This window comes from Eleutherodactylus coqui, chromosome 5, assembly GCF_035609145.1.
Source record: "Eleutherodactylus coqui strain aEleCoq1 chromosome 5, aEleCoq1.hap1, whole genome shotgun sequence".
Classification (NCBI taxonomy): domain Eukaryota; kingdom Metazoa; phylum Chordata; class Amphibia; order Anura; family Eleutherodactylidae; genus Eleutherodactylus; species Eleutherodactylus coqui.
Genome location: NC_089841.1, coordinates 210986771 through 211006319, shown reverse-complemented (window position 1 = coordinate 211006319; position 19549 = coordinate 210986771). Strand labels below are relative to the sequence as shown.

General features: G+C 43.6%; 1 protein-coding gene across 1 annotated transcript in view; it reads left to right on the top strand.

Annotated features, from left to right (window-relative positions):
* The window catches only part of PCSK5 (proprotein convertase subtilisin/kexin type 5), a 436962-nt gene extending 417670 nt beyond the window's left edge, over positions 1 to 19292 (top strand). The window contains exons 33-37 of the mRNA XM_066604156.1: positions 1116 to 1293; positions 10264 to 10481; positions 11374 to 11474; positions 13602 to 13785; positions 18115 to 19292. Of these exons, the coding sequence (XP_066460253.1) occupies positions 1116 to 1293; positions 10264 to 10481; positions 11374 to 11474; positions 13602 to 13785; positions 18115 to 18527 (1094 nt within the window). The 3' untranslated portion in view covers positions 18528 to 19292. The remainder of the gene's footprint in view (positions 1 to 1115; positions 1294 to 10263; positions 10482 to 11373; positions 11475 to 13601; positions 13786 to 18114) is intronic.
* The last annotated feature ends 257 nt before the right edge of the window (positions 19293 to 19549 follow it).

The window sequence follows — 19549 nt, the reverse complement described above, 5'->3', positions numbered from 1 at the left end:
CTCCTCCCACCTCAAAGGCATACATTTACACCAAGATCTTGTGCCAAAAAATTACTTACATTTTTAAGGCATTTCACATTATCTGATGCATTTTCTGACCTCTCAGCTACATCCCTTTTTATAATACCCCTTGATGCAGAATGGGTCTTACCCCCCACAATCAGAGCACTGTCAAATATAGTTAAGAGTTTTCCAGTTCTTTGAAATTGATGGCCTAAAGCTGGTTTCACATCCTCGTTGGAACCTCCGGCAGTGCTGTTTATTCCGTCCAAAAGTGGGGCAGCTGGGCAGAAAGTGGACAGACCCCATTATAGTCAATGGGGTCCATCTGGCGCTGTTTGTTCCATCCAGAGACGGAGATGTTTGGCTGCGGGAAATTCCCCCTTTTCTGCTCTTCAAACGCAATCTGGCTCTCTGCATGCTATCAGAGAACATGGTAGTTGAGCCTGCCCTGCAATGTATCAGGGGATAGATATTGGGCTTCTTTTTTGTGAGTTATGTCTTTGTACATTTTTTTCTCTCACCTTTGTGATTCCAAACGGGAACAGGAAAGTGAAGATCTGGGCGCAGATGTGAAACCACCCTAACCAGTGTAAGATAGGCCATCAATATTAGCTCATTGGGGGTCTAGTGACCCCTCTTTATTATTTACATTGCTGGATGGGATGAAGCTGTAGCGTATTGTAACACCAGACACAGCCACCACTGAAAGTATGAAGTTGTGCCTGGCAAACAATGAAGGAGACATGGGAACATCAAGCACCCATCAACCTAACATTGATGGCCAATGGATAGATCACCAGATTTAAGGAACCAGAAAACCAGAATATGCCCCATAATGTTGCCACATACCTTTTATAGAGACTATCTATCCCCTAGTGGTGGTTGCAGGTAAGCACTACGACTGTGCATTGGGAGGCAGGAGAAGCAGTTCAGTGCTGTCATTGTGGTCTGCCTCTACGGAAGGCTAATATAAACCATGAGAACATTTTGAAAGGGATGTAAAGGACTGATAAAGGCTTAATTTTCTCTTGCTAAAAGCTGGTGAGGATTAGATATGATAGGAGCTGTCATCAGAGGTCTTATCTAATGCTTGGGTTTGTTTGATTCCTCAGATGCCACCTGTATGGACACCTGCCCCGATGGGTATTATGGAGAACATGATGAAAGGCGCTGCATTCCTTGCCATAGAAGTTGTAAGACCTGCACGGAGAGACATAGCACCGACTGCCTGACTTGTAAAGAGGGATTATACATGCAGGGTTACAGTTGTGTGCAAGATTGTATCACAGGGTAAGAAATTAGGAAATAAGCGAGGACTACAAAAATACGTGAATCAATATACAATAATAATAGCTTAAACATACTTTGTATTTCAAGCTATGAAAATGTCTTGTTAGGATATGACTCGGGATCCACTGCTAGAATACTGCTAGATCTTTATGTCTCAGTGGACGGTACATGGAGAGAGGAAGCTGAGGGGTGTATGTGGACTCCGTTCTCCTGACGTCTCTATTTTAGTAAATACTTGTATGCCCCATAAAATAACCATTCCTTTGTTACTTCCCCTGGAAATATATGAATTAATTGACAACTGGGCGTTTGTGTCTGACATTCTCACAACGGATTTGACAGTGTCTGAGTGTGAAGGAACATATCCCATAATGCTGAACGATGTTTTCTCTCATGTAATCAACGCCGCCCATATGCAATTAAAATGATTGAAAAATATGTGAGCGGAACAAAAAAAAGGAAGGGTCTGTGTATATTTGCATATGTTACTTACTGCTCCCTTCTCCAGCGCTGGATCCCTGCTGGTGGCTGAAGTTCCTCCTGTTGGTCACATCAGGCAACCTGACACTTCTACTTTCCATTCTGGGACCGAGGTCTGGCTCCTTTTGGCACTCGCAATCCTTTACTCCTTAGTTCCTTGGGTCCATGCTACTTGTTTTGTTGGCTATCCATGTCATGTTGCTGTAGAAGGAGTTTCCCCTCTCCTACATATGAGCAGCTTCATTGCTATGTGAGAAGTGGCCATCATGGCCTCTATGATCTGCCAACCATGCAGGGACTCCTGCTGGTGAATGAGTCCCTCTTCGCTGGCGAGAGATATGGAGGGGAGAGGCGCGCCATACAAGGTTTAGGAGCTGTGTCACAGCTTCAGACTCACCTCCAACTTAAGAGCACAGCAGAGCAGAGATGGCTAAGTGGCGGTGGCCATTGCAGAGGGGCTACACAGTGGGCAGTTTCTTAGAGAAAGACTGAAGGATCTTGAAGATCTGGGGCCAAAGAAGCATGACAGAAGACAGACCATACTCTTGCAGCAAGTGGGTGGAGAGGAAGGCTTACTTGCTGCATTGCCTGACACCGAGGTGGCAGTGCCAAAGATATACCATGCATGCTCGAAAGGTCCGTGGTCCGAAAACCATGCAGACGAAGAAAGAAGTGGAAGTGAAGGGCCCAATCTGCATCCATGGCCAGGGTGTAGAGCATAATAGACCCACTGGGATGTAATGTTGCAGTAAGGCACATAAGGAGAGGGTTTGTAGAGTTGTATATGAAGCTAAAGTTAAAGGAGATGTCCCGAGGCAGCAAGTGGGTCTATACACTTCTGTATGGCCATAATAATGCACTTTGTAATGTACATTGTGCATTAATTATGAGCCATACAGAAGTTATAAAAAGTTTTATACTTACCTGCTCCGTTGCTAGCGTCCTCGTCTCCATGGAGCCGACTAATTTTTGGCCTCCGATGGCCAAATTAGCCGCGCTTGCGCAGTCCGGGTCTTCAGCTTTCTTCTATGGAGCAGCTCGTGCCAGAGAGCGGCTCCGTGTAGCTCCGCCCCGTCACGTGCCGATTCCAGCCAATCAGGAGGCTGGAATCGGCAGTGGACCGCACAGAAGAGCTGCGGTCCACGAAGGTAGAAGATCCCGGCGGCCATCTTCAGCGGTAAGTATTGAAGTCACCGGACCGCCGGGATTCAGGTAAGCGCTGTGCGGGTGGTTTTTTTAACCCCTGCATCGGGGTTGTCTCGCGCCGAACGGGGGGGGGGTTTAAAAAAAAAAAAACCCGTTTCGGCGCGGGACATCTCCTTTAAGTTTCGATTATTGCATGACGACCTGTGGATCTTAAGTGTATGACGTGTTTTAGCATACTGTGTGTAAGGATGCTGCTTCTCTGGAGCATTTGAGGTTGGAGGCCTACAGCCGAAGATGATTTATGTAGCAGTTATGCCACAGTCAAGTTAGTCCTGAAAGTCATGTCCCTTGCTGCTGCCAATGAGGAGTAATAGAAGGAGATGTACATGTGATCCCATTTGAAATGAAAGTACATTTTGCATTGCAGTAGATATGTAGAGTACTGTCACTTTAAGCTGAGTTATTAAGTAACATTACACTAATCCTCCCATGGAGTGTAATTATGTAAACACCAGTTTTGTTTAGTAAAGTTATTTTGGAAAAAATGTGCCGCCTCTGCCTCCGTCTGGCACCGCCGCACCATCACACGTCCTGCAGCACGGGCACATACCACCCATCCATTACATTGCCATGGCAAGCAGCGTCTTGTGATGATGTTAGACTTGGCAGCCTATTTGAAGACACCTTCTGCAGCACAATACTATCTGTTGATTGAGGTACATCCTCCCGGACTTCTTAATTAATATTGTTAGACACTATTAGTCCTGACCTCGGCCATATATTAATAGCAACTCGTTGACACATTTCTGACACTACCCTGTGTCCTTAGTCATAGCAAAGAGCGTAAGAAATTCAGTCATCTATATATATAAAATTGAATGTATGCATGTGTGTCTGTCTGTCTGTCTGTCTGTCTGTCCTTTATGCGCTACTACACCATTCATCCAATCGCCATGAAACTTTGGGAAGTTGTTGAGTGGTTGCTATTTTTTATATTGCTGAGGCAGAAAAAAAGTTGCGTTGTGATTGGTTGTTATTTCTCTTTCTGCTGGGTTAACATGAAAGCTGCGCTGTGATTGGTTGTTATATATTATAAAGCTGACGTAACATGTAAGCTGCGCTGCGATTGGTTGTTATTTATTATACCACTGAGGTAACATGCGCTGTGATTGGTTGATATCTAGATATATAAAAACGAATGTATGTATGTCTGTCTGTCTTCGCAGCAACACGCGACGGGTAAGCTAGTATGTAAATAAAATATACACCAATCCCAAGTCAAAATCACCAACTATGTGAAACATGAGGATCAAGTCAACATTGACAAAAAAATAATGATTATATTAAATTAATGAATACATAGTAAATACATACTGAGGGCGCATTCAGACGATCGTATATCGGCTGGGTTTTCACGCCCAGCCGATATACGACGTCCCTCTCTGCAGGGGAAGGAAGCTGGAAGAGCTGGGAGCAGTGTACTGAGCTCCCGCCTCCTCTCCACCCCCTCTCCGCCCCTCGCCACTATTTGCAATGGGAGGGCGGGGCTAAGTTTGTGGACGTAGCCCCGCCCCGTCCCGCTCCTCCCATTGCAAATAGTGGCGAGGGGCGGAGAGGGGGTGGAGAGGAGGCAGGAGCTCAGTACACCGCTCCCGGCTCTTCCAGCTTCCTCCCCCTGCAGAGAGGGACGACGTATATCGGCTGGGCGTGAAATCCAGCTGAAATACGATCGTCTGAATGTGCCCTAAACCAGTAAGCTGTCAATAACAAAAACCAACACAAACCAGAGCAGACAAAATCTCTCCCTACAGGTAGGGCATGAATGCCAATAATAAAACAGGAGAGCAAAAGGCAAGAATACAATTGAGTTACTTGTTTTGATGTGATACTTCGAGTACTCTATTAGTCACTATACAATATTATATATAATAATCATTAATAACTTCAGAAGGGTTGTTGATCCAGGGATCATACTGATTGGAGTAAGGAAGGAATTTTTCCCATTAAATGGGGAAAATTGGCTTCTACATAATTGCTTTTTTTTGTTTTTCTTTTGCCTTCCTCTGGATCAACATTTCAGAGGTTCATAGGCTGAACTGGATGGACATATGTCTTTTTTTTGGCCCTACATAATATGTCACTATTTTACTGCTTAAGTATATAGTTATCCAGTAACTATAGTAATCCAACATGCAAAAACTTTGCTCCGTTCTACTTCTGAATCCGACCAACAGCTCTCATGTGTGCAGCATAGTACACTTTTTTTTTCTGCCATAAAAGTAAAAGCTGCAACATTGTTAAGTTGGGGTCATATTAGCTGGGCAGATACCTGGGACTGCACTAATGAGTCGGTGGCACTTAATAGGATATTTTTTATATTTCACCCTATTTTTACAACCCTTCACTGGACACAATAGCTGTGGCAGAAGAAGGGCGACAAGTTGTTATCATCATCACTGCTAGGCGCAGGCAGTTTCAATAGATTTATTAAGGCCGGATGTTCTGGGAGTTCAGGAGCCATGGCTGCAGGTTATAGGTCATCAGTACAGAGAATAAAGGTATTGATGACATGTAATCCTACCAGTGCCGGTCGTGAGCTCTCAGAACGGCTTCTAATAAATATGCCATCTATACACAGGGAGACTGCGATCATGACAAAGATCTCAGGTAAGGGACTTTAAAATTCATTTTAGATTTTTTTAGTAACAAAACGGAACTTTAACATGCGATTAAGTGATCACTTGTACAATATACTCCAATACGTCAGTACTGAACTATATAGTACCTCAAAGATTAGCCTATTAAGAATTGCAACAGGGAGGGCTTCATTAGGTCCCAGGCTGCCATGATAACCCATCAAAGTGCTAATAATTACTAGTCAAAGTGCTAACCACCTCTTGTCCGTCCGTCTGTGCTGTGGGACTTACATGCAGAGCCTGACAGCACGTGTGATGTCAGCTACCAGCTCTTAGCTCCGCCCCCTGCTCACATGGTGGTGGCATCATCACAGTTCCTTTATCCTCCTTGTGCACTGAATGAGGGATTATGGGCGGACTACATTCCCCACAATCCCTTGCGGCCTCTGTTGGATACAGGAGTACTCAGTCTGGAAGTTTGTACCTGGCTGTTGGACACCTGTGTGGATACTCCAATAAATGACACCTCACAAATTTACATATACATGTCCTAATAGGATTTGTGATGATGTCACTGTCATGTGAACTGTCACATGGTCTGTGAGTGGAACAGGTTGGCACTGGAGGTGGTGAGTTCTTCAATGGAAGTGTTCAAACAAAGGCTGGACAGCCATCTGTCTGGGATGATTTAGTGATCCTGCACTGAGCAGGGGGTTGGACCCGATGACCCTGGAGGTCCCTTCCAACTGTCAATGATTCTATGAGCTGCATATTATGTGCCAAAATACACTGTGCAAACACGCTCATGTGAACAAGCCCTTACTAAACAATTACAAGTGTCGCTTTAAAGGCATCCATAAGACTAATGTGGCCCTCGGTGAAAATGAGTTTGACACATTTGCTCATTGCTATATAGTCATTAGAGTTTCAGGTTATGGCATATCACATGCATCCTCAGCAGTGCTAGGATTGAAGGGTATGAGTGTTAATAGCTTTATGACTTGTTGGCAGTGCCCGGGCACCGGTGTTGTATGATCCAGGTCGGTAAATAACATTGGAATTTCTTCAGTCATTTTACAGAATGTTTTTTTCTATTTTACAGATTAAAATGACCAAAAAACAGACAGTTGTGACCTGCTGATATATCTATATGCGAATATTTCATTGGTCTCTCACATCACATGCGGTCTTTCTTTTCAGTACAGTTACATTTACCAATCCAAGCAGATATAGAATCATAGACTGGTATAGTTGGAAGGGACCTCCGGGGTCATCGGGGCCAACCACGTACTTAGTGTAGGATCACTAATCATCCCAGACAGATGTCTTTCATTGAAGATCGCACTCAACTTTATCCGGTACTGAATTTGGTATGACTTTAAATTTGTAACTGGATTTTGATAAACAACCCTGGAAATTCAGATTATTTCTGCAGCTTTAGCACAAGACGACCCTGCGCTCTGAAAGCAAACTGATTCTTGGAAGTCTTACACAACATCTTCATGATGTCTCGGAAATATCTTCCAAATATTTAACTCCTGTATGCTCAATTATTGGGAAACGGCACATACTATTTCATTGAAGAGTGCTTCCAGTGGACATGTCATCATAACCGTAACCTGTACTTTGGCTCTAAACACTCCATTGCTAGTTGGTCATTGTGTATTTTACAGGTTAACCTGCCTACTAGAGAATGTGCTTGGCTGGTACAAACACTACTAGGAAAGCTTGTGGTAACAGACACGTTTAAATGAAGACAGTCTAAATGTCTACAGTATATACTTCAGTTTTGTAGCTATAGGTTGCTAAATAGTAACATAGTGTGTTAGGCTAAAAAATGACACATGTCCATTCAGTTTAGCCTATTAAAATCCCCAATGTTTATCCAGAGGAAGGCAAAAAAAAACTATGAGGTAGAAGCCAATTTTCCGCATTAAAGGGAAACAAATTTCTTCCCGACTCCAACCTGGCAATCAGAATAATGCCCGGATCAACAACACAATATAATATACTTGTAGTTCCATAAGAAACATTGTTGGCATACATTTCTCCTAGCAGTGATAAAAAAATGTAAGAAGGGAGTTGGGTCTAGCGAGCATATGCTAAGCAAAAGACCCGGAGGTCCTGTGGTGGTGATCCGATGCATTGTCCTCTTGAACTGTGGCCTTCTGTGGAGCTTCGGCCTGCAGAGAGTGTCCTTCAGCAAACATTTCTAAGAAAGTGGGGGTAGTTGCAGACCAATAACTGAAAGTCTGCACTGCGGGCTAATTGAGCCCTGGGAGACCATAATCATTAACCCCTTAGTGACCACTCATAAGCTGCTTACCAGCAGTCACTAATGCACCTTATTCTAAAGCATGCACCATTTTACAGCACTGCATGAGAACATTGACAGGGGTCTCCTGAGCTGGGGGGGTAGTGGAAGCTTGGCTGTCTGATGACAGTCGGGCTCCAGCTCTAACGTCTGGGACTGAAGAAACATAATTTCCCAACCGTTTAACCCTTTACATGCTGTGATCATGGGGGGAGGGTGATTATGTCACTAGTAGCAAAGCATAAAAAAACTACATAAGGCCTCATGCACACAGGCACGCACAGATTCCGCTGTTGAATACTGCAGCAGAATCCAGGTACTATTGTACCTTGTCACCACCCGAAGCTAGGGGTTTGACAGTGCTTGCATGGAGGAACGCCCCTGTCACACCCCTAGCTCCCGATTGGCTGAATTCATGAAGGTCCTTGCAGCGTCTGTAGTGATTTTTGGCTGGGCTGCAGGGTAAGGGTTCGTTTTTCTGTTAGGCTTACATTATGAGCTCCAGGAAAACTATACCCTAACCCTCCAGGCCAGGCAAAAATCACTACAGACATTGTCCTCCCCCATGCTATAGCGCTAAGATTGTCGTCTGGCCAGCCACCCGGGAAGATACTTATTCGGGCGGGGAACATAGCCCCCGACGCTGCTGGCAACACTGTCCTCCCCCATGCTGTAGCGCTCAGATGACCCTGGCGCCAGCCACACAGTCCTGCCCCATGCTGCGGCACTGAAATGTGCTCGCTGACGACTACTCCACTCTCCATCCACCTCTCAGCAGAGCATGCTGTGATTTCTTTCCACGCCTGCAATCCGCACTCCGGGAAAAAAAAAATCACATCCACATGCTTTTAGCTGCCCTGCAGGCGCCCATGTCTCCCTATGGGCAGCTTGACATGTAGATCTAGCTTGACTTCAATGAAAGCTGTCCAGGCGGGTTCCGCAAATCAAATCCACCCGTGTGCATGAGGCCTAAATTAGGCCTTGCCAGAATTGTGCTGACTCAGAGAATAATGTTATCATATTGTTTATTCTGCTGGCTGAACACCACAGAAAGGAAATTAGAAAAACAATTGGAAGATTTCCCTCTCCAAAAACAATTATACAAAAAGTTATACATTATATGTACCCAAAAATACAACTTGTTTCACCGAAAACAAGCCCTCATATGACTGTGTCATTCGAAAAATGAAAAGGTTATGGCTCTAGGAATGCAACAATGAAAAAACTGATACATTGGAAGGTCATTAGGGCCCGTCATTAAGGGTTAAACTATGTGCCCCCGTGAGAGACTGGTTCTTGTTATTTAAAACCACCAATTCCTCTTTGTCCTCCTAAATAAGGGCTTTTTTTGTTAAAATTGCATCGCACAAAAATAGCAAGTTTGCACTTCTGCGATTTTTGTGCGATGTGATTTTAATATTAGGAAGTCCCATTGACATTTGCAGAAAAAAAACAGCGATATCGCAGCGTTAAAAAAACACTTGTGGGTAAAAGCCCTAAAGGGGTCTTTCAGGGATGAAATAACAAATAAAAACAAATCTAATGGTAAGGGAATGGTTGGAAATTTAAAAAAAAAGCCATACTCCCCTCCTTAAATGGCCCCTAGTAAAGCCTTGGTCACTGCTGCTCACATCCTGGAAGAAGTCTTAGCAATCATGTATCACTCATTGTCCACCTGACTGCCCAGCCAATCACAAGCTCTAGTGGTCCCATGCCACTCATAGCATTATCACAGCCGAAGCCTATGATTGGAAGACTGGTTACATTCACAATGAATGGCATGTGACCTTTCTCCCCGAACCGAAGTGGCCTTTGGAAGAGGTGAGTGGGGCTTATTTTTTTATTTTACACTATTCCCTGCTCATTCAGTCCTGGATTAACCCCTTTAAGTTGACTGTTGCTGTCCGCCTCAGTTACTGCGGTGTCCTCAAGTGAAGTCTCGCAAGTGGCAACATTGCCACACATACAACTGACCCTACCTGTGGACCGAGCAATCTGCATCCTGACACAGGGTGGTCCAAGGACATCATTAGCCTTCTGTAGTCTAAACCACTGATGTCCATATAGGCTGATAGATGACTGCTGGTTACAGAGTCTGTTTGGCCCCTACCGAATATTCTTTTAATACTGTTAAATACTTTAAATTTAGTTTTCTTTTTCTCTAAACATCATGTAACTATGATGGACAACTGATTGCTGTCCTCACACCCAGTATGATGTAGGACCAGTTACACCATTCAGCATCTATCCAATGTGTATAGACAGTCTATAGGTGGCCATAGATACTACATGTTTAGTAGGATCCCATAAAGGTAGATCAAATATCTGTGGTCACTTTGAGTAAGTGATAATATTAGTCAATTAACTTGTTTTCATTTCTCATTCGGCTTCCAGATATTTTGCCGATAACTCCAGTGCCTCATGTCAGATGTGTAACAAGACTTGCGGGGAATGTGAAGGCCCAAGCTCTTCTGATTGTCTCTCCTGCCACAAGAACTTTTTCCTCATGAAAACTAAAAAGCAATGTTACAGCTCCTGCCCTGAATTCTACTATGAGGACTATGTATGGAATGCTTGTGAAAGATGCCATCCAACCTGTAGGACCTGCAGTGGTAAGAAACAGCTATAGTTCTTGTTATTTGTATAGCGCCAACTTGGGTACTCATTTTACCAACCTCGGAAGGATGGAAGGCTGAGTCAACCTTGAGCCAGCTTACCTGAACCATGTGGGGATTTTACCAACCTTGGAAGGATAGAAGGTTGAGTCAACCTAAGTAGTCTTGAGCCAGCTTACCTGTGGGGAATGAACTCACAACCTTCAGGTCGTGAGTGAGAGCTTAGGACTGCATTAGGACTGCATTAACACTCGGCACCACACGGGGCTCTAAATTTATTTGGAGCAGGCAAATTTGGCATGGGTAAATGGAAATAGAAAAGTTGGGTCTCTACAGGCCCTCCATGCTCTCAACCTAAATGGCATGGTACTGTTTAGACTGCACACACCTGTAGCCTTCAGTGGAGCTTATAACGTACTGTCTCATCCCCTAGACACTCTTCAATGAGCTGAAAGTACGCAATTTAGGTAGACATCACATCATGGGTACAGTAAGAGCACTAGTCTCCACCCAGGTAATTCTACTCTCGAATAGTTATCCTAGGAAAGGTATTACCCATTACGGTTATACTATTTGCATAGGAATTAGATGACAAGATCTCTCCCCCTCTCCCCCTGCCCCCCCCCCCCCCCCCCCGAATCTTCAGGGACGAGCCAGCAGTTACTCGAAAAAGGCAATGCTCTCTCGAGTAAATCGCCTTACCGAGTATGCTCGCTCAGCTCTATTTTCTACCATTCATACTTTCTGCTCTAAGCACTGATAGAATGTGGGAGGCTTGCTTGGAACACCCTGTATTTTCTTACTTTGACTATTCTTTTGGTATTTATTGTCTCGCATCTGTCTGAAATTCAAAAAAATCTATATTTGATACTTGCATATTTTTCTTAAGGTTCAGGAGCCATTTCCTGCACATCCTGCGTATCTAGTTACCGGCTCTCAGGACAAATATGTCAATCGGAGTGTTTTGTAGGAGAGTTCAAACGTACACGGGTAAGATGAAATGTAATTAATGTTATCACTGTCAGTACTTAATTTACACCTCAAGAGTCTGTAGAGTCTGACGATCAAGTAGGCCACAATTGGTCATGTATAGCTTAAAATGTTGGCCTGCCCTTACGAAGTAAAGCAGACCCTTTATTTGGGGTGCCTTTCTAACAATATCTAGCACCCTCTACAGCACTGTGAATATCTTAATATGTAAAATATACAATTCATATATCATAAAACCATACTTGCCAACTCTCCCAGAAAGTCTCAGAGACTCCCAGAAAAAAAGAGAGATATCTTATACTCCCAGTGTCAAATCTCCCGTGAGATGTCTGGTCTGGGGTCTGCACAGATGTAGCAAATGGTAACTTGAGATTTAATGCATTATGATAACTACAATGTACTACAGTGTTGTAAATCAAATTATTATGAGCCACTGGTCATGTTAAGGTTTGCTAAATCTGTATACAAGCTGATCTCGGGGTTTGTCTTAAGGGGGGTTCTGGTCTGTGTTCCCTAATAAGGGGATTGTGGTCTAAGGACTGCATTAAGCAAGATATGGCCTGGAGTCTGCATTTTATTGGGGATCTGGGGTCTATTTTGGGGGTCTGGTCTGTGGTCTCTATTATTTAAAGTGGGGCAATCTGACAGAATATATATTTGGGGTCTGTATAATAGGGGGTCTGGAGTCTCTATTTATTTACTGGTGTAATGTGTGGTCCATATTTGTGTAGGTAGTCTGGTATGTGCACAAGCAGTCTCAAATAGTATTAGCTTCCCGCCTCCGTACCTGTTCATTTCACAGCCCAGTCTGTACGGTCGGATGCGCAGTTGGTCATGTAGTGGGATAGTGACCAGAAATTTTAAACATGTCCAACATTTCTGAATAAAATCTTGTCTTTGTTCACATTACATTAAAATATATTACAGGGGATGCACTGATTAAGCTGGCCCAATCCACCCACCACAAATCCCCTATTAAAAAAAAACACCCAAGGTAAACCCGCCAAAGTTTCCTGATCAATTTAAGAGGTGTATTACTCCATCAGCCAAGGCCTCAATTTCTGGGCCAACTGAAATGATGCATTGGATTCCGGTTTCTGCACTGTTTGGATATGAGGAGGCATAGGAGCACCAGAATAGGCCTACAGCCTCCTCAACAACCGGTGGGGCAATTGGATTTTGCTCTTGGGATCCCGATTCTACCCCCAGTAGTGTGGCCTGGTTGACTTGGTCAGCCCACAACTTAAGAGACCTGGAGTCTTGGATGCAGCCTGGGAGAGAGACCTGGTGCTGGACAGAAAAGTCTCAGCAGAAGTCCCTCTAATTCCAAGACCTGAAGTGCTTTTCTTAGGAGTTTAGGAGAAAATGTAAGACCAAGGCCATCTGCACACAAATGGATTTGCATTGCGGATGCCACGGTCAGCGTTCGCACCGCAGATCTGCAACAAATACCGCTCGTTACATCCTATGGAAAAATCGCTTCTTCCTGCATACTCGCAGTATCAAATTGCGATTTCCACTAGTGGAGGAAAAAGCACAGCATGTCCTATTATAGTGCGGATTCTGCACAGACGGCTTCCATTGAAATCAATGGAAAGCATCCGACCCGCGGCCCTTCCGCAATTGACATTGCGGAAAGGTTGCGAATTCTGCGTCATTTCCTAGCGACGGCATGGGAAAAATAAACAATTTTTTGAAAATTTGTACTGTGCATGTATGATGGTGGCACAGAAAAGACAGGTAGGCGTGGACGCCGGCTATGTCTGGGTCAGATTCTGCTGCAGATTCTGCTGCGGGCTCCCGCATGTGTAATCAGACCCCTTCATGTGCAGGCGGCCTAAATTACAGTCCCCGAGTTTCACCAATACTTGAAGACACACATATTTTTTGCTAGCCCATAAATCCTACTCAAGCAACAGAGAGCTACTATACCCCATGTATAATCTAGCACAAGAGAGTAGCTGGGCTGTGGTCATCAAACTCCGAGTGCCATGTTGGTGAATATGGCACTCACTACACTACATACCAGCATGCTGTCCAACAGTACACCGGTATTAGAAATAATTCGCCCCATTGTGTCTTATTTCATAAGGAATTATATGTAATATTTTGCTTTGTCCTTCCAAGGATCCTGATGCAGAATGTGAGAAATGCGATGACCGATGTGTAGAATGTAAGGGGCCTGGACCTCAAAATTGTACTGTGTGTCAAGCGGGCTTCTCACTTTACGTAGATGAAGGGAGATGTGTGCATTGCTGCGGTGCCAAACCAGAAGATGCAGGGGAATGCTGTGACTGCATGGAGACACTGGGTGAGATAGTCCTTCCAAATCATCGTACTGATGAGAACTTGTGGATCATGAAAATTTAGTTTACTTGAACTGTATTTTAGAGTCATATGCAAAAGTTTTAAGCCCCATTTACATGCAACAATTATGGCTCAAAAGCCATTGATTAAGCAATAATCGTGTGTAAATGCTCCAATCTTTCACTCTTCAGCTGGACGAAGATTTTTAGGTGAGCATAAAATCCATTGTTCGGCCAGAAAGCTGATAGCAGGGACAGCAGGCTGTATTCTCCACAGGGAACGCTGATCTCATTGTATTCAGCTTGTAGCCCAGCAGCAGAACAAAGGAAATCAGCCCATTAGTAACTAACTAGCCTCATTTGCATGTATTTAGAGAACAGCAGTGGTCTGTTCTCTAAATACATCACTATTGTTCTTCAGCAGTTGAAACAATGTTATCAGCACTGCCCGTGGAGAACTCAGCATGCAGTCACTGCTATCAGGGAAGATGGTTTTTAAACTGAGCTGAACTCAGCGATGGCTGAAAAGTGCACGGTAAGTGTACAATGGGCACACATTTACACGCAATGGCTATCACTCAAAAGCTTTTGATGAATTTCGAGCGATAATCATTGCGTGTAAATCAGCCTTGAGATTGCTCTCAAAGACAGAAGTGTTAATAGTTTATTTTGTCAATTAACAAAATGCAAAGTGAATGAACAAAAAAGAAATCTAAATCCAATTAATATTTAATCTGATTACTCTGTCTTCAAAACTGCATCAGTTCTTCTAGGTACACTTGTACAAAGCCAGGGATTATAGTCAGGTGTATGATTAACCAATTATGTAACTGATTATATCACTGGTTTGGTATATGTAGGTTAAAATACAGTCATTAAATGTAAGAGAAACAGCTGTGTAGGAAGCTTAAAATGTGCGAGGAACAAACAAACTCTGCTCTAAAGGAGAGGTTGTGGAAGACAGTTTCCTATCACTGGTCATACACCATGACAAGACTGAACACAGCAACAACACATAAGATAGTTGTACGCATCAGCACGATCTCTCCCAGGCAAGAATTTCTAAGCAGACGGGGATTTCAAGATGTGCACTTCAGCAACTGGAAACGTACAATAATCACTCTGTGTATAAGACTATTTCCAGCAACTATCCGAATGATAGCTGTCCCTTATAAAGCTACCCTAAAACTTCATACTGTGAGCTGTAGGCACTCGGAGTGCTACCCCATCCGTCTATGGGAAAGAAATACCTCTCTATAAAGAAAAAAATCTGTATAATCAGAGCCGTAGGTCAAATAAAACTAATTTGTTTGTTGACTGTACAGAAAAGTAGAACATCAGCGCCTCATACTTGTTGTGGACTCAAGCATCAGTGAATAATTGAAAAAAAACTCACCTGGTGCTCAGCGGGACTCCCGACCTGAGAGCCCGCTGGCACCCGATATCCAAGATCGCCTGTAAACCACCCTGGGTTTCCAATCCGAATTTCCGGAGAGTCGACTACGGGATACAGCCCCTCTGGCTGTGGCACAAATCAGCACACCAAAAAAAATTAAAACTGTTCCCTGCGCTCACGGATCCCCAAGGATATGCTATAGGACTCTGCGGTCCGTAACATTCTTATTTTATTAAATCTTCTTTTACAAGCAACGCGTTTCGTCTATGCTTGAAAAGGGCAAGCTTAGGAACTTGCCGAAACGCGTTGTATGTAAAGGAAGATTTAATAGAATAAGTGTGTTATGGACCGCAGAGTCCTATAGCATATCCTTGGGGTACTGTTTTTATTTTTTTTTTGGTGTGCTGTTTGTTGACTGTAGTATATATGTATTTGTTTAAAGGGAACCTATCATGAGGCACATGCAGTCCCAACCATGGCCAGCATGAACCTGGGACTGGCACAGCCATTGCATTAGTGTATATGTTATTCTGCAGCATTTCAGGAGAAACAGTTTGAAAACCGGTATAGAACAGGCTTGGAGTCACTGGGGTGAAGCCCTGCCGCCCTCTTCCCACCCAAATCACATAGACTAATAGGTAAATATCTGTAAGTCTACATGATAACACATAAACCCCTGCAATGGCCATGCCTGTCCTAGGTTCACGATGTCCATGGTTTGAACAGCATGAATCTTGGTGAGAGGTTCACCTTAGACCCCATTTACACTGACAGATGATCGCTCAAGCGACAGTTTGAGTGAGGTTTGAGCGATCATCTTTGCATAGTCTATAGTAGCTAAGTAGTAGCTAAAGAGCTATGGCTGGCGGAGCGGGACACTGCCGCTATCGCTCGGTGAACAATACAGCTGTTTTGCGTAAGCAAACAGCTGTATTGTTCTCTGCGTTTACAGCTCGCATCCTGCTGTGAACTACCAGCAAGATACAGGCTGTAAGAATCTTATCAGCGCTGCCGCCTGTGATAACAGCCTGCACTGCTGATAATTAGAATTCAACGATGAATAACTCGTGCACGAAAACTGGACGATGTCTGTGCATTTAGACCCAAGGATTCTCGCTCAAAAGACGGCTTTGAGCGAGAATCGTTGGGCCTAAAAGGGCCTTTACAGGTAAGTGGGCCAGTTACGTAAACTGTAGGACATAATCTGGTTAATGATATGAGGGAACAGGTAGAATTTCAAGTTTCTGAGGAATTGCACAATACTGAACTGATTATAGAAACAATGATGCTGGGAATAGAACAATGACTAATCTTCCTTCTGCTCACCTGCACTAATCCACTGCAGGTGTTTCTCAGGTATCGCCCAATTTAGTACTCATCGACCAATATTACACTTACACAAACGTCATTTAAAAAGAATGTCCACCTTTCGGCACCATTTAAAATAGATGTGATCCACGTATAGAAGCTGAGTGAGCTTGTACATGCATTGTGGTGCTGACTTTGCATCGATCCTGAATTACCGTGAACGCTGTAATGGGGCGCACCCCAGATTGGTGGCTGGCTGTGATAAGATCAACAAACTAGTCGACTGTTTCGAAGGGCTCTTTCACACAAGCATAGGCATTTTCACGCCTGCTCTGTATAAGCACCTGAATTGGCGTTTTTCAGCGATCACGGCCAGCGATTTCTCGTCCATTTACAGAACTGTGAGTGTCGTTTTTAGCAAAAAAATATGCCGCACCCTGGAAAACCCTCCTTCTGCCAAAATCATCGGCGTGCCTTTCAGTGCCTATATAAAAGGCACCTGTAAGTGTTGGACACTGCTAAAATGCCTCCCCTTCCCTTCTTTTTCCAGCTCCCATAGGAGTCTATGGGACCCGCCGGTGTATACTGGCCAAAAGATAGTTCCGGAACTATCTTTTTGGCCACGGTATATACGCCGGACATATTTCGACCGCGCATGTTACATTTTTCACGGTGTCAATGGATTTACGCGCCATACAATCGCCCATGTGAACGAATGCATTGGCAGCCATTGGCTCAGATGGTCGCGTGTATATACTGCTAGGCATAAAAACGCGCCGTACATGCGCTCGTGTGAATAAAGGCTAAAGCTGACGACAAACGGCCGTATTTGCATGTGTAAAATTTACGCACGCAATTTGCAGAGAATAGAACCCGTTGATTTCAATGGGTTAGTTAACATGCGTGTATTAACACGCAAAAAAAGCATAATTCTTCCCACAAATATGCATACGCTTGTGTGAAGGCTGCGTAACAGAGGTGTTTTATTTATATGTGAAGCTACATTGCTGTTCCTTCCACAATGTGTATCTTCAGAGAAAAATTTGTAGACATTGAGCCATCCAGCAATAATGTTCCCCAAAAATAAGACCCTGTCTTATATTAATTTTTGCCCCAAAAGAGGTGCTGGGTCTTATTATACCTACTTAGCAGACTCAGTCCAGATCCCTCCCGAAGCCCTCCGGAGCTCCGATCCCGTCCACAGAAGATCACTTCCTGGTTATGGGATTCATAAATCCTGCCTCCAGGAAGAGGTGGCTCCAATTGGTTCTCGAGCACTGCTCAGCCAATCAATGCAGTGTTCGATGAACCAATGCCATAGCTGTGATGGGTTTATTGAGCGCTGCATTGATTGGCTGAGCAGCAGTTAAAGAACCGATCATACCCATCGCGTTGTGGAGGTGGAATTTATGAATTGGCTAAGCTGCTGCAATGACTGACCAATTCATAAATCCCCCCTCCACAACGCTCTACATGAAACTACATACAAAACAATGAAAAGGCAAAAAAACAAACTGATTTTCGCTAGGGAGAAGTGCTTGTATAATTCCGCACTGGTTATCATCATCTACATTGGAGGAGCCGAGTTCTAATCACGTACTGATCCGCTTACTCTCTCTTTTTATTGTAGAAGAATGTATTCTGATAAAGGGACTCCTGGAAGAGAAAGCGGATCATAAAAAGGGAGCTCTGGCTGGGGCAATCTCCATTTTTCTGGTGCTTTCTATGGTAGCAGCCATGTTTCTTTGGCGACGGGCCCGTACAAAGGTCTTGTCTGCCAATAAGAGTGGGTATGAAAAGTTGCCAGATCAAACAAAGTCCTTCCAGTCTTTCAAAAGTACTAGAGAAAGCACCTCCAGCTTCCATCAAGACCATGTGATTGAATACCAAGACCGTGAAGAAGAGGAAGATGAAGACGACGATGAAGATATTGTTTACATGGGACAAGACGGGACAGTGTACAGGAAATTTAAATACGGACTTCTAGAGGACGACGATGATGAAGATTTAGAATATGATGATGAAAGTTATTCATTTAGATAATTGCTGTCCATTTCATCAGCCCTGAAATAAGAGTAAGGACTAAAGGGAATACATTGGGATTAGTTACGGTACCCACTGTCACTTTGCATTTCACCATATACAATAATTTTTGACTACAAATTAACCTATATCCATTAATATGTACATGATGGTACTTCGGATGTATTGTAGGACCGGTTTCACATGAGTGCACCCATAGTATGGTCTAAAGTCCTGGCCTACTGCAGGCTTTATGACCCGAATGGTTATGGCCACCAATCCTAGCTGTGGGCTTTATGGGGAGTGATAATTTTTTTTTAGTTTTGCTCATAAATCGGATGCTGGCCAGGATTCACAGCCATGATACAGGCCTAGATTACACTTAAGGCCACTTTGACACAGCAAGATTTTGATCTGTATATCCCATTAGTATTTGTAAGCCAAGACCAGGAATGGAGCATTGAGAAAAGGCACGATGGAAGGATTTGTACCTCTTCTGTGTTTTAGACGGACTACTATTTTTGGCTTACACATACTTGATGGAAAATACTTTCCCAAACACCGCTGTCTGCAAATAACCTATATTTGTTAAGGTTTTTTTTTTTTCTTTTCCAGTAATGTGTTCCTTGTAATGAGATTAGTTGGTCAAATTGGAAAAGTTTGCGCCTAAGCATCAATTGCTTAAGCAACAGCATTTTACGATCTTCATTGGATATGGGCAAGTTGTCATATTGTTAAATCCTGTTCTGTATCCTCTTGACCTCAACCATTGACTGTTTAATTTGTAACACTTCCACTTTGGAAGTAATTTATGGAAAAAATGATCTGTGAAAAAAAAAATTTTTATTGTTGGTTTTGTTGAAAGCGTGAAATACATATGGCGCACCTCCATGCTGCAGCGGGCGTAATAATATACGGAAAAGTTCCAAGACTCTGTATTCATTTTTTCATTAGAAAAACCATGGAAGTTGAGTGTTTGTGCAAGAAGCATGTGTTTATAGGCTTCAGTGGTTTACTATAGGGTTCTATAGGTTGAATGGCTC